General features: G+C 42.9%; 1 protein-coding gene across 4 annotated transcripts in view; it reads left to right on the top strand.

Annotated features, from left to right (window-relative positions):
• Nucleotides 1–882: 882 nt before the first annotated feature.
• SLC44A3 (solute carrier family 44 member 3) overlaps nucleotides 883–21,367 on the top strand; it is an 87,495-nt gene continuing 67,010 nt past the window's right edge. For 2 of the 4 annotated variants that reach the window (XM_040232265.1, XM_040232262.1), the window contains exons 1-5: nucleotides 913–984; nucleotides 1,439–1,546; nucleotides 4,990–5,132; nucleotides 7,484–7,620; nucleotides 8,532–8,625. In XM_040232265.1, the coding sequence (XP_040088199.1) occupies nucleotides 958–984; nucleotides 1,439–1,546; nucleotides 4,990–5,132; nucleotides 7,484–7,620; nucleotides 8,532–8,625 (509 nt within the window). In that variant the 5' untranslated portion in view covers nucleotides 913–957. Of the gene's footprint in view, nucleotides 985–1,153; nucleotides 1,354–1,438; nucleotides 1,547–4,989; nucleotides 5,133–7,483; nucleotides 7,621–8,531; nucleotides 8,626–21,367 lie in introns of those variants that run through there. The other 2 variants (XM_040232264.1, XM_040232266.1) reach the window with 2 other exon arrangements.

Raw genomic sequence — 21,367 nt, 5'->3', positions numbered from 1 at the left:
TCCCAGGGAGGACTCCCCACCAGTGGCTTCTGAGTGATTTCCATTTCTACTGTGAAGAGTCGTGAAAGCAGAACCTGAAGTCTGGTTCATCCCACCTAACTTTGTAGCGTCTCCTCCCGCACCCACCTTCTACATATTCACAGATTAAGCCAATCTTTAGATTCCCCAGCCTTTTTATTTCTTTTTTACTTCCTAGAACCTGCAGTTCCTCCAGCTGCTTTAGTTTCTCCACGCGTCGAGGGAGAGCAGCCCCGGGCCGCATCCTGGTGTTGAGAACCACCTTGACAACCCCTCGAGTCTCGGGGTTCAGCTCTCCTAGCTCTACAGTTTGCTGGCTGTGTGTCCCCCAGCAAATTACATGGCTACTGTCCGTGCCTCAGTTTGCCTCATCTGTAGATTGGGACAATGGTAGTTTCTGCCTGGTTGACTCTTTAATAATGCCTTTGAAAGCGGTTAGAACAGAACCCGGTGCAGGGAAAGGGCACTCACCTGTTAGCCGTGTAGATGTAATTCGGCATTCCACCGTGGCCCGCCCTCGGCAATGGTTTCCTGAGACTTTCTATTTCCTGCTGTCTGCGTGGCCGCACGCTAATCAGGCCCCAGCGGGGGCGCGCGCAGGGTCGTGGCGGGGCCAGCGGCGACCTCACGCTTCAGCGGGCTACACGGGCAAGTCGGGAGTCGCACCGCGCGGTGGTTTAGACGAGCGGCGAAGAGCCCCGGCCTCGGGGGAGGTGCGGGAGGACTCGCGCGGATCTCCGGGTGCACCCGGGCGGCCCCGGGTGCGCGCGGGGGCCGGGGGCCGCTCAGAATGGCGCACAGAGCGAAGTCCGTGGCGCTCGGAGGCTGCCGCGGGGCGGCGCTGCGCCCCTTCTCGCCGGTCGGCCGCCGGGCCCCGAGCCGGCCCGCAGCGGGCTCGGCGAGGGCTCCCAGTGCGCGGCCCCCGGCGCGAAGGGCAAGATGCAGTGCCTCGGAGCGGAGCACCTGGTAAGGCCCGCACCTGGCCCCAGGGGAGGGATCGCGCGCGGGGAAGGCTCGGGCCCCTCCACGCACCTGCCCCGCGGGGCCGCTTCCGCCTCCCGGGATCCCGGGGATCGACCTCCCGCCCCTGCGCCCCCGCCTCCCGGGGGCACCTGGCGGGGCACCTCGGACCCACTCGGCTGCTGGGGCGGAGGCGCGGGAGAGGCTGGCCTCTAGGCGCCAACTTAGGGCCGCCTCTAGGTGCGCCTCCAGGTAAGGACTCGGCGGCTGGGAACTTCTCATCCGCTCCGCACAGGCAGGTGTTTCAAAGGCTTCGCGAACGTTTCGGGCGGCCACGTTAAAAAAAAAAAAAAAGTTATTTTGAACAGTCTTCGAGTAAGTTTGGGCTCATTTTCTAGGTTGGGACCTAAAGATATGATTATCCTCTTTTCCTAAACACTCTTCCTTCTTTTTCTGGAAGGATTCCGCAGAAAGAATCCCCACTCAAAGACAGTGGCGACCTCAGATTTATCGGAAATGCACAGATACGGCATGGTTGTTCCTGTTCTTTCTCTTCTGGACTGGTTTGGTGAGTGTGGGTGCCTGGCAGGGAAGAGACCTGAGTGTGGTGTGTGTCTGTGTGTCCCGAATAGCTGTGCCCCAAATATAAATCGCGTCCCTGGGCGGGGGTGAAGTGAGGTGGGGGGTGAGGGTTCCAGGTTGTACCAGGTAACAGGTTGTGCCGCGGCTAGAGACGTTTGCCACAGAGCAAATAGCAGTTCTCAGAAGTGCCAGTCAGGTATCTCTTAATCTTCTAGGTTCAGTAGACTGGAGAGGCTGGCTTATTACCATGGGCCACTTTCTCACACAAGACGCCATTAGGAAATGAGAACCACCGTCTGCAGTGGGATTGCCATTCAGTAGGCCTCTTAGTACCAGCCCACTGAGGGGGGAGTTCTGGTACCATCTGGTCTCAGTCCCCCGAATAAAATGTTCCTCTCACAAAGGGTTATCCAGGTAAGCCTAGAAATAAATTCCTCTTACTTTAGCTGAGTGTAACTCGCTCTTGGAATGTTGTGTTTAGCAGGTGAACAAGCCTTTGCTATAAACCCTCTAGTTGGATAGGAAATGAGGTTTTTGCCCACTCTAGTTACCACGTGTGTGTGATTGCTGGTAGACCTTCCATTTTAGTCCCGGAAGAGTCTCTTGGAAGCTGAACTTTGATGCTTTTATAGCTTATTTTAGAGTTGTAGGTAACAGCAGAAAAAGGCTCACTCCAGTTCTTAAAAGATCATGTTCATGAAATCCTCCATTTCAGATGGAGGCATGCTGTTTCTTCATGGTAAATGATTATAAAGCCTGACAGTGGCTACCATGTAATTACCTTTGTTGAAAAGAGTTAAATTTGAATAGACCCTAAAATATGAACCTCTTTCCAAGCTAGAAAGGCATTTACTCACTTGACTTACTGACTGGTTTCACACAGATAGGTGAATAACAGGCACAGTGGAAGGTTGGACCTTAAAGGCATAATCAAATGTTCTGTGTTGCCTCTATAATGACCCTTGGAGCTTTTCTCTAGGAGTTGGGAAAAACTATACCTATAATACCTCCTCTTAAACTTTCCACAGATGCTGGTGTTTCTCTCTGGGTCTGCTGTTGTATAAATGCAGGGAGCAGCTGTTCTGCCAGTTCCTGGCTGCTTTGAACTTGGACTGTTAATGATCTTCCCTAACCTCTCCACAGCTCAAACCCAGTGCCTAACTATCAAACCTTCAGCCAGCAGTTGTCTGGGGAAAGGATTTATAGATGGCCCATCACAGCCCAGAGATCTAAGAACCATCGGAGAGGTGGCACAAAGCTGGAAATGGCTTCAAATTTACATATCATTTGCAAAATAAATCTGAAGACCTCAATGTGTCCATGTTCTCTTTACTATATTAAATTTGAGTAATGATAGTTCTTCCTTAGGTGACTAGCTTTTATATCTTTTGCAATTTTTTTTTAATCCACAGCCAAGAGGGCAAGGATGTGATTTCTGCCTCTGCTGTTTGGCTTTCTGGTCTTTGTTATGACATCCTGACCAGGAACAAGGCACATGCTGGATGGAATTACTGATGGTGCTGTCCTAAGCTGGGGCTGAACAAAGGAGGTTTGGGTGAGGGACCAGAATTATGAACCGGGACAGTCTATGGCAAACAGAAAGCGTGCCAACCTTTCTTTATATGTGCATAGACAGGACAGAACCCGCTCAATTCTGGGCCATCTCTTCCTGTGCTCCCTCCTCAGTGTCCTCTCCCACCTTGCCTTTTCTTACTCTTCTTTCAAGACTCCTTTTTCCATATCTTCCCACAATTGACTGAAACCTCCTTGATAGCTCCACCGTAACTGGTATACCCACCTACTGTTTGGAATTGCAATTGTGTGTTTGAAGTTGAAAGAAAATTTTAATGGTTTAATGTGGTAATATGACAGGGACTGAGAATTATACAAATCTCCCTCCAGCCACCGGCCCCTCCCACCAAAAAAACCCTTGCCCTCCTGGGCAGGAGCTCCCCTTTATTATTAGATCTCTGCTGATCTGGGTGGAAGACCAGGACCCCTTTCCTCCGTCTAAGTCTAAAACCAATCAGAATCTGACCACACTCCAAAGGGAAGAGCAGGAAGGGGACCAGCTGGGGACTGGGACAGCGACGGTGCCAGCCACAGGGGCACACCCCCACCCCCCACCTGAAGCCTGAGAGTAAAGGGTGGGGGGTCTGTCCCCGTGCACAGGTGACCCACTCGTCCTGGAGTCTGACCTTGAGGTTGAGGAGGTGCTGGTAGAATAGGAGTGGCAGAGACCCTCCTTCCCTGGGATGTCAGAAGTTTCTCAGCCCTGAGCCCTGCCTGTCTTCTAGGCTGAGTTCCTTGGGGGCTCGATTTTGTTTCCACATCCCTTAGTAGGCACTTTAAGACTGTTACTTTGATTCTTGAATTAGTAATGAATGTAAAGTATCTGAAACATAATTGACCTTGGGAATATGTACTTTTGGAACATCTGGTACCACAGTTATTTTTTCCAAATATTGAATGGTATTTTCTGTATTACAGATTGAGAAATTTATGATACCAAGCTTATGTTATGGGAAGATACAGACTCAATCTGAGTAGAGGCCCCATCAATGCATATTAAGGGACTAGTCACTTGAGCTGAAATTTTAAATATTCCACATTCATTGCGAAATTGGACAAAAGTGACTACAGATTGCATGATGTTCTTGTCCAGCAAAATTCCTGAGATTCCTTATGTATTTTAAGCACTTATTCCAAAGCACCTTTTTCTCACTTGTTACAGACAGTATTTTGGTAGTTTTTCAGCTGTGTTGCTTCTACCCCTGAAGATCAGAGTCCCCTAAATACAAGATAAAAATAAAAGTGGAAGAGGAAGTAGGAGGAGAGAGAGGTGGAAGGGAGGAAAGGTGCGTGGCTGGATAGAACCTCAGGGAAAGAAGCAGAGCCCCAGTGCCTTAGGTAAAACAAAGGGCAAAAGTTTGAGTTATCCTGGTGATCTTAGGCAAAAAGAGAAAATGACAGACTCTTGGGGAAGAAGGGGAGAAAGCAGAGAGGAATCTGCTTCAGAGTTTTAGAATAGTGTCCCTCCGTAACCTGGTAAAGCAAGTGCTAGAGAAGCAGCACCCCCATCAGCGGTCCTCAACCTTATTGGCACCAGGAACTGGTTTCATGGAAGACAGTGTTTCCACGGACGGGGATGGGAGATGGTTAGGGGATGAGGCAAGCATATTATATTTATTGTGCACCTTATTTCTCTTATTACATCAGCTCCATCCCAGATCGTCAGGCATTCGATCATGGAGGCTGGGGACCCCCAATTGATCTGACTTGCTGGTGTCACTGCTAAAGGAGGGAAGTGCATTCGTGCTGGGGAGATTTGATTTTACCAGGTTCCATTTTATAGCAGCATTTAGGGATGTGGGGGGCTGCTTTCCAGCCCTTTGGCCAGGCTTTCACGCGCCACTTGGGTTTTGCCAGGTGTTCATCATGGGCTACTCGGTGGCGGCTGGAGCCACAGGAAGACTCCTCTTCGGCTACGACAGCTTTGGGAACGTGTGTGGCAAGAAGAACTCCCCCGTAGAAGGGGCTCCTCTTTCAGGGCAGGATATGACTCAAAAAAAGTAAGTGTTGAAGTTAAGTCCTCAACCCACAGAGGTGCTAGATTTCACAACTTCATATAAATTAGTCATTTTGAGCCTGGAAACTGAAATCCCACTCAAAACTCTATCAAGCCAACTCATAAAATGAAATTTTGATGTGGTAGTAAGGACACAGGTTTTAGTACCAGCCAATCCCAAGTTCAAATTCAATCCTTGCTGCTTTTCAGCTGTGTGACTTTGAGCAGGGTACTTAACTTCTCAGAGCTGAATTTTCATCTTTTTAAACCAGTTATTATACCTATCTCATAAGGCTGTTTTCAGGATCCACTGAGACACTGCATGAGCTAAGGCTTAATAAGTGTTAATTGTCACTATTATTATCCATTATGTGTGTGTGTGTAACCCTCACCGTGGAGTTTTCCAGGCAAGAATACTGGAGCTGGTTGCCATTTCCTCTTCCAGGGGATCTTCCCAACCCAGGGATTGAACCTGCATCTCTTAAAGTCTGCTGCATTGGAAGGCGGGTTCTTTAGCGCTAGCACCACCTGGGATCAGAATCATGTTACTAACTATACACCAAACAGAGTATTGTTTCTATGTGGAAATACCTCAATCCCACCTGGGGATGTTGAGAACCTGTGTCCCACTCTCTCCCAGCCTACACTCTCAGCTATGGCACCATGGTGCATACTCTTATCTCCCTGACTCCAAAAGAGAAACCAAAAGGGGAGAGAAAAGACAGGACTCCCCCAAGGGGAGAGAAATTCCTGGCCATGATTTTCTAAGGTGAATAAGGCCTTATAATAACTTCAGACTTGATAATCAAAAGCGGCTCCGAGGAAAGACATCTTAAGTGTATAAGGTCCTGGGTATAAGTTTGGAGTCACCAAATACAGATTCCAGAGCAGGCCTCTTCTACCCCTGAATGTTGCTCTTGAGTAAGGGGCTTTGCATTGCTGGAAATGGATTGCCCTGGGGCCATTTCCCCCTACACTTGTGGGTGTCACTCACAAAGAACACAGGGAGGAAGAGGCTTCCCAGATACACCTGTGCTTCTCTTTGGACACTGCATTCATAATGCAGTGCTGGGAAATAGTCATCCTCTTTGAAATGAAAAGTATATATTTTATTATTAATAGTCAAAAGGTAGAAGCAACCAAGTGTCCAGCAGATGAATAGTAAACAAAATGTATATACATATAATGGGATCATTTTTTAGCCTTTTTAAGGAAAGAAATTCTGACACATGCTACAACATAGATAAATCTTGAGGATATTATGATAAGTGACATAAGTCAATCACAAAAAGATATATGAGCTGCCTAGAGTAGTCACATTCATAGAGACTGAAAGTAGAACGGTGGTTGCCAAGATTTGGGGATGATGAATTATTATTAAGTGGGTACAGAGCTTGTTTTACAAGATGAAAAGATTCTTGTGGGAGGAGGGGTGGGGTGGGTGGTAGTGACGGTTGTACATCAACTCACGTTCATGCCACTGCACACATAAAATCTTTAAGATGGTAAAATTTTATGTGTATTTTACTGCAATTTTTAAAACTTAATAAAATAAGTAGAATAAAGTATATAGTTATCATACACTTGGAAATCTGTTCCCCCATCTCCTGTTACACCACCACCCCCCTTCCAACCCCAGTTGAGGAAAAAGAAGCTTCTGGGACCCCTTCTCCGGGTCTCTCTCCTGGAGGACTGCCTACAGGGCTCTTGACCTGATATTGCTCTGATCTCAGCAGCCGGGATAAGTGTAGGGCAAGGGTCTGGGAGCTGCCGCTGCCAACCGTCACATGACCTCATTAATGACAACAAGCAGTTTTGTTCTTGTGCCCAGTGGCTGGGCAGCTGCAGCAGGAAGGGTCTCGAGTTTCCTGGCTCAAACTGGGAGGCAGGGGGAGGGGTAAGCCTTTAATTCACAGCCTCGGCCTCCTCCTCTCCCCTTCTGACTTCCCTGGGTTGAGCTATTCTCTGAGATATAGTTGAATACACTATGCTTTCTGCGGACTTCACTGATGCACTGGCCTCACCTAGGGAACCCTGGCAATGTTATCAGTCCTTTTTGCTTCTCAGCGACTTCCTCCCAGAACGCCCTAGTGTTATCAACATCCCAGAAAATGCTGAATCTGAAAGAGGGAAGTTTTGTTAACATTTGAATACAGCTCCCAAACTGTACAACTCCATAGATGACCCCAGGTGGGCATAATACTTGTTAAATTATGCAGGAAGTATTTGATGATGAAAGTTGGCTTTAATTATTCCCCTGTTTGATAGTGTGTAGCTATCATTTAAGTCCCACAATTAAACTCAACAACAGGAAATGCTCTACGACATTCTCCTTCTGTTTCATCTGCCTCCTAGACACGTGTTTTTTATGAATTCCTGCAACCTGGAAGTCAAGGATGTGAGGCTCAGTTCCACCGTTCTCTGTGTATCCAGTTGTCCTGAAGAGCAGCTTGATACCCTGGAAGAGGTCCAGCTCTTTGCAAACACCAGTGGTGGGTACCAAAGGATGGGGTCTCTATTCCCCCGGAGGCTGGGGATCATGGCAGGGTAGCCTGTACAGACATAGATGAGATCACTTGCCTTGCTCCTGCTTCCTCTGCGAAGTGGGAAATTGTCTTTCCTTGTGGGTGCCTCTCCTTGTGTAGAAAGGGCCATAAACATTTTCTCCTGAGCTTAATTGTGTTCAGCTTTATCTGGAATTCATCTGAAACTCTAGCTGTTCTCTGCTCACTGCCAGGGTCTGGTCTGCCTTAGAAAGTGGGAGGGAACAGCAGACATTGAGAGCCTGAAGGCAGGGTCAGACGGAGGTCAGAGAAGCACACTTGGCAGGTCCAGTCCTAGAGAGGCACCCACAGGCTTCGGATTGAATTGCCGACAAGTATGTTCTTTCATTAAAATATTCGGGCTGTGGATAGTTTCACTGACCAGTGGGACAGTTGTACGTTGTTCCAAAAGCACTTATGTAACTTGCTCTGAGCCTGCTTTTCAGATTTATATTTTAAGGATTAAACAAGCAAAGGGAAGTAAGAAGAAATTCGAGGCAGCCCACTGCAAATTTCATCTGCCTGAGAAGTGGGGTGCCAGATTTTTAAAAATTATTTGCAAGACTGGGTTAAAAATATCAAACCTATATAATAAATCATCTTCAAATCATTTTGTTACCAATCATTTTATAACTTTTGAATTTGGCATTTTGGAGAGAGGAAAGCAGAGAACCTGATTTGATCTCAACTGGATGCTTATTCTTTTTGTCTTTAGGACACCCAGAGACCTGTTTTCTGTTAATGGTTTATTCTGGCTTTTCCCCAGCTGGGTAAAATGACTATAGTTTCTTTACTAGCTCCCCTAGAGAGATAAGTACAATGTAGGAAAATGGTATAGCCTGTGTGTTTTCTGCTTCCAGGGTCCTTCCTGTGTGTTTATAATTTGAATTCCTTCAACTACACCCAGATTCCAAATGCAGACTTGCTGTGCCCCAGGCTACCAGTTCCCCCAAGGTAAGAGCTTTCAAACGTTTTCCTTATCCACTAACAAAACTTATTGGGTACTTGGTGAGAGTCTCGTACCTTCTCCATAAGAAGCAGGCCTTGGTGGGCAAGGCCAGATGGTCAACACACCTTTTTTCTCAGAAAACAGGTCCTTCTCAAGAACATCACTCAGCAAACTGCTTTCACAGTCTTATTCATCCCTATCAACTAGGGCAATACCTGGCACAGAGGAGGTCTCCTGTAATTAAAGCTCTAAGGGTGAAGCAGTAGTTGCACTACCGTGATTAATGGCTCACGTGTGAGCCACTGAGAAGGCTGAGGGGGAAGTGCAATTAATCATCACCACCACCACCATCAGGGTGCTGAGAGGTATTGAAGAAGGACTTGGGTTTAGTTTGCATTACCATTCTTTTGAAAATTATATGTTTACAGTGAATGAGACCTCTGTGCAAAATCCCTTCAAGATAATCACAGTTTAAGTAGAACCAAGGCATTATGCCAGCTCCCTAGTATAATGTTCATCAAATTTGTGGTCAGGATTCCCAGTAAGAAGTGCATTACATCACAACTCCAGTATACATGTATCTTCATACGTACTGATGTATATGGAAACAGAAATAAAGTCTCACAAAACAAGACTTCTTCCTTACTAATAGTTCCTAGTCTGTTTCAGTTTTTTTTTAAGTAATATATTTCATAATCTTCTAAGAGCTTGAAAAATGCTGAGATAGCAGGTGCTAAGAAAAATGAGTAGATTTTAACAGAACAGGGAGAAGACTATAGGTAACCATCTTTGTGTCCTTTTCCAAAATACTTTGTGTTATAAGTAATTGAAAGAGGAGAGAATTATTTCCAGAGGAGAATTCCATACCATTTTTCTGTAATACCTTCTTTTTTAAAATTTGATTTCTTATTAGATGTCATAAACATATCTCAATGAAACATAACTAAATCCAGAAAAAAATAAAATATTCCAGTAACTCAAAGAAAAATGATTTAATATGTGGAGAGAATTTTTTTTAACTTTATACCCTTTGACCACATCTCCCCTTCCGCCCCCACCCTGTGGCTACTACATTCTGTTCTCTGCTTCTGTGAGATAAACCATTTTACATATAAGTGAGTTCATGCAGTGTTTGTCTTTTGAGAAGGATTTTTAAAAGAACACTATGTGTGTTCCGGGCCTGAAGAAGGAATTGAAAGAGAATAAAATATCTAAGGCTGTAATTTAACCAGAATTGAATAAACTCTCCTCTTACTATCAATGGGATGATGACTGTAATTCCCTGGGAAGCTTATATCTTGATATTGATGATAATAACAAACATCTATTGAGTCTGATGCTTGCCCCAAAATTATCATGTACTTTTCTAAGCTCTTAACATGTGTTAATTTACTTGGGCATCATAAAACCTATGTGTTGTAGATATTTCCATCCCTATTTTATGGCTGAGAAAGCTGTTGCAGAGGCAGGTTAAAGTTATACAAGTGGAAGAGCTGATATTCAAACCCAAACAGCATCTACATTTCTTCCTGTAATTCTAAGCAAACAGGTCTTTGTTGGTTTTATTTCGTCTGGCAAACAGCCTGAAGGGCTCACACCAAGCTGGGGAGGGGATGGCGGGGTTGGTCCTGTACCCTGTGTCCTCGGAACACCATCTTTTCTACATCTCAAGCCAGTCTTAGTCCTTTCACCCCTTAAATGTAGACCTTTCCAACACAGCTTTTCAAGTGAAGACAAAACTGCTGATTGACTGGTTTTTCTTGGATGGAGTTAGGGAGATAAAAGTAGCCTCGAGGGCTCCATTTCCTTTTCCTACACAAGCAAGCAGTTAAGATAGAAATTATCATATTTTATCATGGAAGAGCAGTGCCAAGAGCGACAAGCTTGAAAACATGAGAAGTGGGACCATACAGCCAAGGAACGCTTTCTAAATACTTCTCTTTGATAAACCAATTGTCTCTTCTTTCTGGGTTGATCATGTGAGGTATAACATACCCTTTTAGAGCAATGGCTGAGTATAGAGAAGGTTTGTATACCTAGGAACAAGCTGCTAAGAGCAGTGAAAAAATACTGCAGATAACAAGCAAGCATATCTTTTTCCTTTTGGTGTTCAATATAATATTGTATTTTGAGTCCCCACCCCCATTAAATTTTAGATTTAAAATCTAAAAGGCTTGGGTTTTTCCCTCTAGTAAATTCTATTTCTAGCCTCTCACATAGGAGCCTGTGCATGTCACTGCATTGTTTGCTTGAGTAAATTCCATGTATAGGGTCATCTAAATACACAATCAGCTCTCTAGATAGTTCCCTGTGTATCTGAGTGGCTTTCCTGGTGGGGGAGGAAAAACAGAAGTGGGAAAGAAACCACCGTTTGTGGATCACTAGACACATTCCCTGCCCCAGCTCATTAATGTGCATCTGGTCCACAACCTACCAGGGATGACCCACACTTTACATGCCTCCCTCCATCATTCTCAGAACTAAGATGGAATCAGCATAGGGGAATTAAATGCCTAAAAAGCACCATATTTAACAAGCCATGTTGTCAAAATTAGCGTCTTATGGAGAACTGTGTTTGGGGAAGAGCAAATAAAATGACGTGAAATCTTTATCTGATCTTATTTTTTGAAAACACTAAAAGTTCAGAAAGCATTTTCTTTCAAAACAATTCAGATTCTTTGGTGTTAAGACTGTTTAGTAATAGAAAAGAAAAAAATTCAAAATGTAAACATTGGAAAGCAGGTGTTAAAATTACTACTTTATATGTGTAAGATATACATACTGCTTTATATGCCCTATGGTCCCAAGAGTTGCAAAGAGTCAGATGTGACTTAGCAAATGAACATCAATGTGATAAGAAAATTAATTGAAAAACAACAAATGATAAGAAGACTAAGGTAGCTGGGAACAAGATTAATATACTGAAATCTGTAGCATTCATATGTTTTTTGAAAAGACAGCTTTTATCACAGCAGGAAAAAGTATATACAAAAAAATGCCTAGAAATTAACAAGAATGTATAAGAACCACAGGACGTAAGCTTACATATGCTTCTGAGGTACAAAGTAATCTTGAACAAATAGGAAGATAGAATGTCTTCTTGATGGTATGACTCAACATGTTAAAAATGTTACTTCCCTCTACAGTATTTAAGATGTTATTTCTAAGTTGAAAAATATAGGTTTATCATGATTAAAATAAATATAATAGGATTTTTTCAGTAGCTAGATAAGCTGACTTGAATGTCTGTAAGGAAAAAAATTCTCTTAAATGACCATGAAAAATCTGAAGAAAACAATGAAGGAAAACCAGTCCTTCCAGTTTTTAAAACATGTTTAATAACTGAAATACTGTGGTACTAGTTCATATGTAGAAAGGTCAGTGAAAGATATTATATAATCCAGGAATAGGAATTTTTACAAGAATTTAGTACATGATAAAAAATGGCATCTCAAGTCAGTGACAGAAACTTGGACTATTCAACAAGTGGTGTTGGGACAGCTGGGTAGGAATCCAGAGGGAAAAATTGGATCTATACCTCATGGCTTATATGGATAAATTCCAAATAGATTAAAGATCTTAACTTACAAAGTGAAATCAGGAAGTACTAGAAGACAGGGTAGAATTCTCTTATAACCTGGAAGTAAAGAAGGCTTCTCCTTATGACTTAAAATTCAGGAGACATAAAACTAAAAACATCAGTAAATTTGGCTACATTAAAAAGAAACATTTCTGCATGACAAAACAGTAAAAGCAAAATTAACAGGCAGATAAGTTACAATTCATGTAAAAAAAGATTGACCTCTAATTTGTGAAAGGTCTTAGTAATCACCATTTTTTTTGATATCTCATTGTGTTTTTATTTGCATTTCCCAGGTGATTAGTAATATTGATCACATGATTTTCTTTTTTTTTTTGAGGTTCAAATTCTTTTTTTTTTTTAACTTTATTTTACTTTACAATACTGTATTGGTTTTGCCATACATCAACATGAATCCGCCACGAGTGGACATGAGTTCCCAATCCTGAATCCCCCTCCCACCTCCCTCCCCATACCATCTCTCTGGGTCAACCCAGTGCACCAGCCCCAAGCATCCTGTATCCTGCATCAAACCTAGACTGGTGATTCGTTTCTTACATGATATTATACATGTTTCAATGCCATTCTCCCAAATCATCCCACCCTCTCCCTCTCCTACAGAGTCCAAAAGTCTGTTCTACGCGTCTGTGTCTCTTTTGCTGTCTCACATACAGGACTTTTAAAACACCAGTATCACAATATAAAACTGAAATGAGAATATGAATAGATGCTTCAAAGAAAAGTGCAGTATTTTTTAAAGATACTAAAAAAGACTGAACCTCCCTTATAATAGGGGAAATTCCATTTAAGACTCTGATGTTTTCACCTCATAGACTCAGTTCAGTTGCTCAGTCATGTCTGACTCTTTGTGACACCATGGACTGCTGCACACCAGGCTTAGACTGGCAACATGTTTTTTTTTTTTAATAAAAAGCACGCTTTGCAAAAGGGTAGGGAAATAGGCACTCTTATACAATCCTGAAGCAGGATTCTAAGGTGGGTAATTCATCGTATTCATCAGTCATTAATGTATAATACATGCTTTCATTTATTTGCGTTGAAGTATGGTTGATTTACAATATTGTGTTAGTTTCAGGTGTACAGCAGAGTGATTCAGTGTTTTTTTCTTTTAGTGTTTTTTTTTGATTATAGCTTATTACAAAATATTGAAAATAATTACCTGTATAATATAGTAAATTCTTGTTGCTTCTCTATTTTATGTAGAGTAGTTTTTATCTGTTAATCCCATACTCCCTCCCTCTTCCCTTTGGTAGCCTCAAGTTTGTTTTCTATGTCTGTGAGTCTGTTTCTGTTTTGTACATAGATTCACCTGCATTACTTTTTAGATTCTGCATTATAAATTATATAATATTTGTTTTTATCTGCCTGGCTTACTTTACTAAATATAATGTTCTCTGGGTCTCTCCATGTTGCTGCAAATGGGAATATTTCATTCTTTCTCATGACTGAGTAATATTCCATTATATGTATATACCACATTATCCATTCATCTGTTGATGGACATGGGTTGCTTCCATGACTTGGTTATTATAAATAGTGCTGCTATGAACATTGGTGTGCCTCTATCTTTTCAAATTAGAGTTTTCACTTTTTTCTTGCATGTACCCAGGAGTGGTATTGCTGGATCATAGGATAGCACTGTTTCTAGTTTTTTAAAGGAATCTCCATACTGTTTTCTCTAGTGGCTGCACTAATTTATATTTCCACCAATGGTTTACAAAGTGATGTAAAAGGAACATAAGTGCTCCCCTATTGGGTGCATATATATCAATGAGTATAATATCCTCTTCTTGTATTGATCCCCTTTTCATCATTTAATGCTCTTCTTTATCTTCCTTTATGGCCTTTGTTTTAAAGTCTATTTTTTCTATGAGTATTGCTACCTCCGCCTCCTTCTTGTTTTCATTTTTTTTCTGATTATACCTTATTACAAAATATTGAAAATAATTATCTGTATAATATAGTAAATTCCTGTTGCTTACCTATTTTATGTAGAGTAGTTTTTATCTGTTAATAAAACTCCCTCCCTCTTCCCTTTGGTAGCCTCAAGTTTGTTTTCTATGTCTGTGAGTCTGTTTCTCTATACCCTCACTTTCAGTATGTGTATGCCTTTTGCCCTGAAGTGAATCTCTTGTAGGCAGCATATTGTACATTCTTATTTCTTTTATCCAATCTACCATGCTGTGTCTTTTGATTGGAGCATTTGGCCCATTGACATTCAAAGTGATAATTGATAAGTATGTACTTACTGCCATTTAAAAAAATCTTTTTCAAGTTCCTTTAATTTTATGTTTATTATTTTTAAATATTTATTTATTTTTCTGGCTCTACTGGGTCTTAGTTGTAGAATGCAGAATCTTTGAACTTTGTTGCAGCATATGGGATCTTTTAGTTTCAGCATGTGAAATCTACTTCCCTGACCAGGGATCGAACCCATGTCCCCTGCATTGGGAATGCAGAGTCTTAGCCATTGGACCAACAGGGAAGTTCCCTTACTGCCAGTTTAATCTTTGTTTTCTAGTTGTTTTATAGTTCTTCTTTGCTTATTTCTTGTTTTTATTTTTCCTTTTGTGATTTGATGACTCTCTGTTGTTGTATGTTTGATTTCCTTTCCTTTTGTTTTTTTGTGAATATAGTCTATATTTTTTTATTTATGGTTGCCATGAAGTTCAAGCATATTAACTCACGACTGTATCTACTCATTTTAAACTAGCAGTTATTTAAGGTCAAACACATTGTAAAAGATTTACATTTTTATACTCCCTTCCCTCACATTTTGTTTTCTTGATGTTGTATTTTGTGTCTTCATGCTTATCGTTTTACTATCTGTGCTTTGCTTAGTCGTTTAGTTATGTCAGACTCTTGGCAACCCCATGAACTGTAGCCTGCCAGTCTCCTCTGTCCATGGGAATTCTCCAGGCAAGAATACTGGAGTGGGTTGCCATGCCCTCCTCCAGAGGATCTTCCCGACTCAGGAATCAAAACAAGGTCTCCTGCATTGCAGGCAGATTCTTTATCAGCTGAGCTATCAGGGAAGCCCTCTCTTGCCATTTAATGTAGTTATATATATATATATATTTTTTTTTTTTTTTACAATTTTTGGATTGTTGTTTTGTCTATGTGCTGGCTTATTTAAGTGATCTTCAATCCTTTTATGATTTGCCTTTCCTATTATGATTTTCCCTTTCCTATAGATTCTTGCTACCTTTCTATTCAAAGAAGACTCTTCAATCTTTCCTTTAGGGTAGGTTTAATATTGCTGAATGGTTTGCCTTGAAGACGAACAGAGATCATTCTGTCGTTTTTGAGACTGCATCCAAGTACTGCATTTCAGACTCTTGTTGACCATGATGGTTACTCCATTTCTTCTGAGGGATTCCTGCCTGCAGTAGTAGATATAATGGTTATCTGAGTTAAATTCACCCATTCCAGTCCATTTTAGTTCGCTGAATCCTAGAATGTCGATGTTCACTCTTGCCATCTCTTGTTCGACCACTTCCAATTTGCCTTGATTCATGGACCTGACATTCCAGGTTCCTATGCAATATTGCTCTTTACAGCATCGGACCTTGCTTCTATCACCAGTCACATCCATAGCTGGGTACTGATTTTGCTTTGGCTTTATCACTTCATTCTTTCTGGAGTTATTTCTCCACTGATCTCCAGTAGCATATTGGGCACCTACTGACCTGGGGAGTTCCTCTTTCAGTATCCTATCATTTTGCCTTTTCATACTGTTCATGGGGTTCTCAAGGCAAGACTACTGAAGTGGTTTGCCATTCCCTTCTCCAGTGGACCACATTCACAGTTACCCAAGTCTATGCCCCAACCAGTAATGCTGAAGAAGCTGAGGTTGAACCGTTATATGAAGACCTACAAGACCTTTTAGAACTAACACCCCAAAAAGATGTCCTTTTCATTAGAGGGGACTGGAATGCAAAAGTAGGAAGTCAAGAAACACCTGGAGTAACAGGCAAATTTGGCCTTGGAATGTGGAATGCAGCAGGGCAAAGACTAATAGCGTTTTGCCAAGAAAATGCACTGGTCATAGAAACACCCTCTTCCAACAACACAAGAGAAGACTCTACACATGGACATCACCAGATGGTCAACACGGAAATCAGATTGATTATATTCTTTGCAGCCAAAGTTGGAGAAACTCTATACAGTCAACAAAAACAAGACCAGGAGCTGACTGTGGCTCAGATCATGTAGTCCTTATTACCAAATTCAGACTCAAATTGAAGAAAGTAGGGAAAACTGCTAGACCATTCAAGTATGACCTAAATCAAATCCCTTATGATTATGCAGTGTAAATGAGAAATAGATTTAAGGGCCTAGATCGGATAGATAGAGTGCCTGATGAACTATGGAATGAGGTTCGTGACATTGTACAGGAGACAGGGATCAAGACCATCCCCATGGAAAAGAAATGCAAAAAAGCAAAATGGCTGTCTGGGGAGGCCTTATAAATAGCTGTGAAAAGAAGAGAAGTGAAAAGCAAAGGAGAAAAGGAAAGATATAAGCATCTGAATGCAGAGTTCCAGAGAATAGAAAGAAGAGATAAGAAAGCCCTCTTCAGCGATCAATGCAAAGAAATAGAGGAAAAGAACAGAATGGGAAAGACTAGAGATCTCTTCAAGAAAATTAGAGATACCAAGGGAACATTTCATGCAAAGATGGGCTCGATAAAGGACAGAAATGGTATGGACCTAACAGAAGCAGAAGATATTAAGAAGAGGTGGCAAGAATACACAGAAGAACTGTACAAAAAAGATCTTCACGACCCAGATAATCATGATGGTGTGATCACTCATCTAGAGCCAGACATCCTGGAATGTGAAGTCAAGTGGGCCTTAGAAAGCATCACTACAAACAAAGCTAGTGGAGGTGATGGAATTCCAGTTGCGCTATTTCAAATCCTGAAAGATGATGCTGTGAAAGTGCTCCACTCAATATGCCAGCAAATTTGGAAAACTCAGCAGTGGCCACAGGACTGGAAAAGGTCAGTTTTCTTTCCAATTCCAAAGAAAAGCAATGCCAAAGAATGCTCAAACTACCGCACAATTGCTCTCATCTCACATGCTGGTAAAGTAATGCTCAAAATTCTCCAAGCAAGGCTTCAGCAATATGTGAACCATGAACTTCCTGATGTTCAAGCTGGTTTTAGAAAAGGCAGAAGAACCAGAGATCAAATTGCAAACATCCGCTGGATCATGGAAAAAGCAAGAGAGTTCCAGAAAAACATCTATTTCTGATTTATTGACTGTGCCAAAGCCTTTGACTGTGTGGATCACAAGAAACTGTGGAAAATTCTTCAAGAGATGGGAATACCAGACCACCTGACCTGCCTCTTGAGAAACCTGTATGCAGGTCAGGAAGCAACAGTTAGAACTGGACATGGAACAACAGACTGGTTCCAAATAGGAAAAGGAGTACATCAAGGCTGTATATTGTCACCCTGCTTATTTAACTTCTATGCAGAGTACATCATAAGAAACGCTAGACTGGAAGAAACACAAGCTGGACTCAAGATTGCCGGGAGAAATATCAATAACCTCAGATATGCAGATGACACCACCCTTATGGCAGAAAGTGAAGAGGAGCTAAAAAGCCTCTTGATGAAAGTGAAAGTGGAGAGTGAAAAAGTTGGCCTAAAGCTCAACATTCAGAAAATAAAGATCATGGCATCCAGTCCCATCACTTCATGGGAAATAGATGGGGAAACAGTGTCAGACTTTATTTTTGGGGCTCCAAAATCACTGCAGATGGTGATTGCAGCCATGAAATTAAAAGACGCTTACTCCTTGGAAAAAAAGTTATGACCAACCTAGATAGTATATTCAAAAGCAGAGACATTACTTTGCCGACTCAGGTCTGCCTAGTCAAGGCTATGGTTTTTCCAGTGGTCATGTATGATGTGAGAGTTGGACTATAAAGAAAGCTGAGCGCTGAAGAATTGATGCTTTTGAACTGTGGTATTGGAGAAGACTCCTGAGAGTCCCTTGGACTGCAAGGAGATCCAACCAGTCCATTCTGAAGGAGATCAACCCTGGGATTTCTTTGGAAGGAATGATGCTAAAGCTGAAACTCCAGTACTTTGGCCACCTCATGCGAAGAGTTGACTCATTGGAAAAGACTCTGATGCTGGGAGGGATTGGGGGCAGGAGGAGAAGGGGACGACAGAGGATGAGATGGCTGGATGGCATCACTGGCTCGATGGACGTGAGTCTGAGTGAACTCCAGGAGTTGGTGATGGACAGGGAGGCCTGGCATGCTGCGATTCCTGGGGTCGCAAAGAGTTGGACACGACTGAGCGACTGAACTGAACTGAACTAATATTGCTGAATTCTTTTTGCTTTTGCCTGTCTGGGAAATTCTTTATCTCTCCTTCTGTTCTAAATGATAAGCATGCTGGATAGAGCATCCTAAGTTGCAGGTTTTTCCCTTTTAGGACTTTGAATTTATCTTGCCACTCCCTTCTGGCCTGCCAAGTTTCTGTAGAGAAATCAACTGATAGCTTAATGGAGATTCCCTTGTACCTGACTCTTTGTTTTTCTCTCACTACCTTTGGAATCCTCTTTAACATTTGCCATCTTAATTATGAGATGTCTTGGTGTGAGTATGCGTGGGTTCTTATTGTTTGGGACCCTCTGTGCTTCCTATACCTGAATATATGTTCCCTTCTTTAGGTCTGGGAATTTTTCAGCCATAATTTCTTCAAATGTGTTTTCAACAACCCACCACCTTCTCCTTCTGGAGTGCCTATTATGTGTGGGTTGGTATATTTCATATTATCCCATAGGTATCGTATGTTGCTCTCAGTTGTTTTCATTTGTAAGTCCACCTGCTGTTCTAACTGGATGATTGCCATCTTGCTATCTTCCAGATCACCTATTCATTCTTCTATAACATTTATTCTGCTATTCATTACCCCTAGGTTGGTTTTTATCTTGGCAGTTGAATTGTCCTTTTTTGATCAGTTCATCTTTATAGTTTTTAGTTCCTTGTTACAATGATCTCTGTTTCTGTCAGTAATCTTTCTTAATTCAGTTAGCATTTTTATTGCCACCTTTTTGAACTTGGGATCTAGTGGATTAGAAAGGCCTGTTTCATTATTCATTATTTGTTCTTTGGGGGGATTTCTCCTGTTCATTTAATTGGGAGTAGTTCCTCTGCCTTTTCATTCTATTTAACTTTCTTTTTCTTTATAAATTTAGGAGAAACAATTATCTACTATGGTCTTGAAGAGAAGTTTTTATGTGGGGGCATCTCTGTGTAGCCTCTGCATGTCCAGTGTCTTTGGTGTAAGTTGCTGGCTTCCATATGGCTGCCAGCCAGGCCTTTCCCCAGAGTTTGTTGGCCATTTTGCCCTTCGTGGGGAGGGTTGTTTCCAGAACCTGTGCAGGATATGAGGGGGGGCTTCCCTTTTGCCCCGTGGCTGTTGTCACTCTGTTAGGAGCAGTGTCAGCTCCTCAGTTGTTGAATTAGAAACCCTAAAGGTCAGGGTCAGTGCGGCTTTATTGCCCTTGAGTGTGTGCCCCACCCCCCACGGAGGTGACTGCTGAAGCAAGTGAGGCCTCTGTGGTCACAAAGGACCTATGGGTCCCCATGGCTCTGCTTGAAAGCAGCCCAAGACAACATCCCTTTCTCTGTTGTGTTCGCCCCAGACCTAATGCAAGGCTGTGGTGTGGAGTAGGCTGGGACTAGGGGTTGGATGTTGTGGCTGCGCAAGTTTATGTGGCTGTGCCCCCCGACCAGGATCTATGCTGCCTCTGTGCCAGTCTTCTGCAGGACCTGTCTGCCCCAGATTTAGGGCGAGGCTGTGGTGTGATGTGGGCGAAGCCGAGGAGCTCTCACTGGGAGAGGACTTGCCACTTCTGAATGCACGGACAGCGGCCATCGCCGCCCCACCCAGACCACATTCCAGGCCCTCTGGGCTGTTTCTGTGTAGCTAGATGAGTCCCAGGGCCTGTCTGCCCAGCCCTTAGCCTCTGTGCACTTTTGGCACCTCCCTGTGCTCACCCTGCCAATGGCCGATGTGGTTCCACTTGCCCCGTGCGTGACTAGACAGTGTCCTGCGTGGCTTCACCTGGATCACACCCCAGGTGCCCTGGTCTGTTTCTGCATAGCTGAACTGAATCTGTGCCCTGATCTTGCACCAGGCTGTGGTTTGGAGTGAGCAGGGCCAGGGTGTTTGCCCCTTCTGATTGAGTGTGGCGAGCTGGCAGCCACCAGGGCATGGCTCTCTTCTCCCTGATTGTCAGCAAGCCGGCCTGCACACACTCTGTGTAAGTGGAATCTAGGCTTCTCTAGTCCTTCTCTCTGTCTGCAGATTTTCCAGCAGTCACAGGGGCTAGTCTTCTCCACACGGGAGCCCAGGATGTGGGTGCCCAGATTGTGGCTTGGCAGCTTGCTTTTCAGGGGCACAGGTCCCAAGGCGATGCCTTTTTGTCCCAGCCAGTTACGTGGAACCACTTTTTCTTACAGGTTTTCTTACCGGTTTGGTTGTATAGGAGTTCTTCTGCTGGTTTCCAGTTAGTTTCCTAAGAGAATTGTTCCACATGTAGATGTATTTTTGATGTGTTTGTAGGGGTGGGATGTGTTCCACATTCTCTTGATCCCCCTCCCTACTTCTCACAGGGAACCATCTAGCCATTTTGAAGCTACGTATTATGGCTGATTATAAGAGGGCCTAGGACCAGTGATTCTCCAGCAGCAATAAACATACCCAATGTCCAGAGCTTGGTTTCTAAGTACTGTTCTCCAAAGGGTCTGATTTTAGGGCTTGAATGAGGGAAATACCAGATAAGCCTGGCATCATCTTGTCAAATTAGAAAGTAAGGAAGTGCTCAAGGGGAAAAAAGGGGATTGGCCATGTCAAAAGGACACAGGGGCCAAGCTGAAATACCTCCCAGTGGACAAAGATGGAACAATTTGAGCAACTGACTAAATAACAATCATACTGGATTATAACCCAAAGAACATAGATCCAGGAGTCCATACTTATGTAAATAAGAGACTAAGTAATAAAGGGGAGGAAAGGGATAAATCTTTACAGAGGGATCTCTGATAATGTGTGTTGATATTCCTCCTCTAGGATATGGAAGTTAATTTCCTTCCTCTTGAGAGCAGGCTGGGCTTAG

The sequence above is a fragment of the Oryx dammah genome, unplaced genomic scaffold, assembly GCF_014754425.2.
Source record: "Oryx dammah isolate SB20612 unplaced genomic scaffold, SCBI_Odam_1.1 HiC_scaffold_28, whole genome shotgun sequence".
NCBI lineage: Eukaryota > Metazoa > Chordata > Mammalia > Artiodactyla > Bovidae > Oryx > Oryx dammah.
This window is presented reverse-complemented; position numbering and strand designations above follow the sequence as displayed.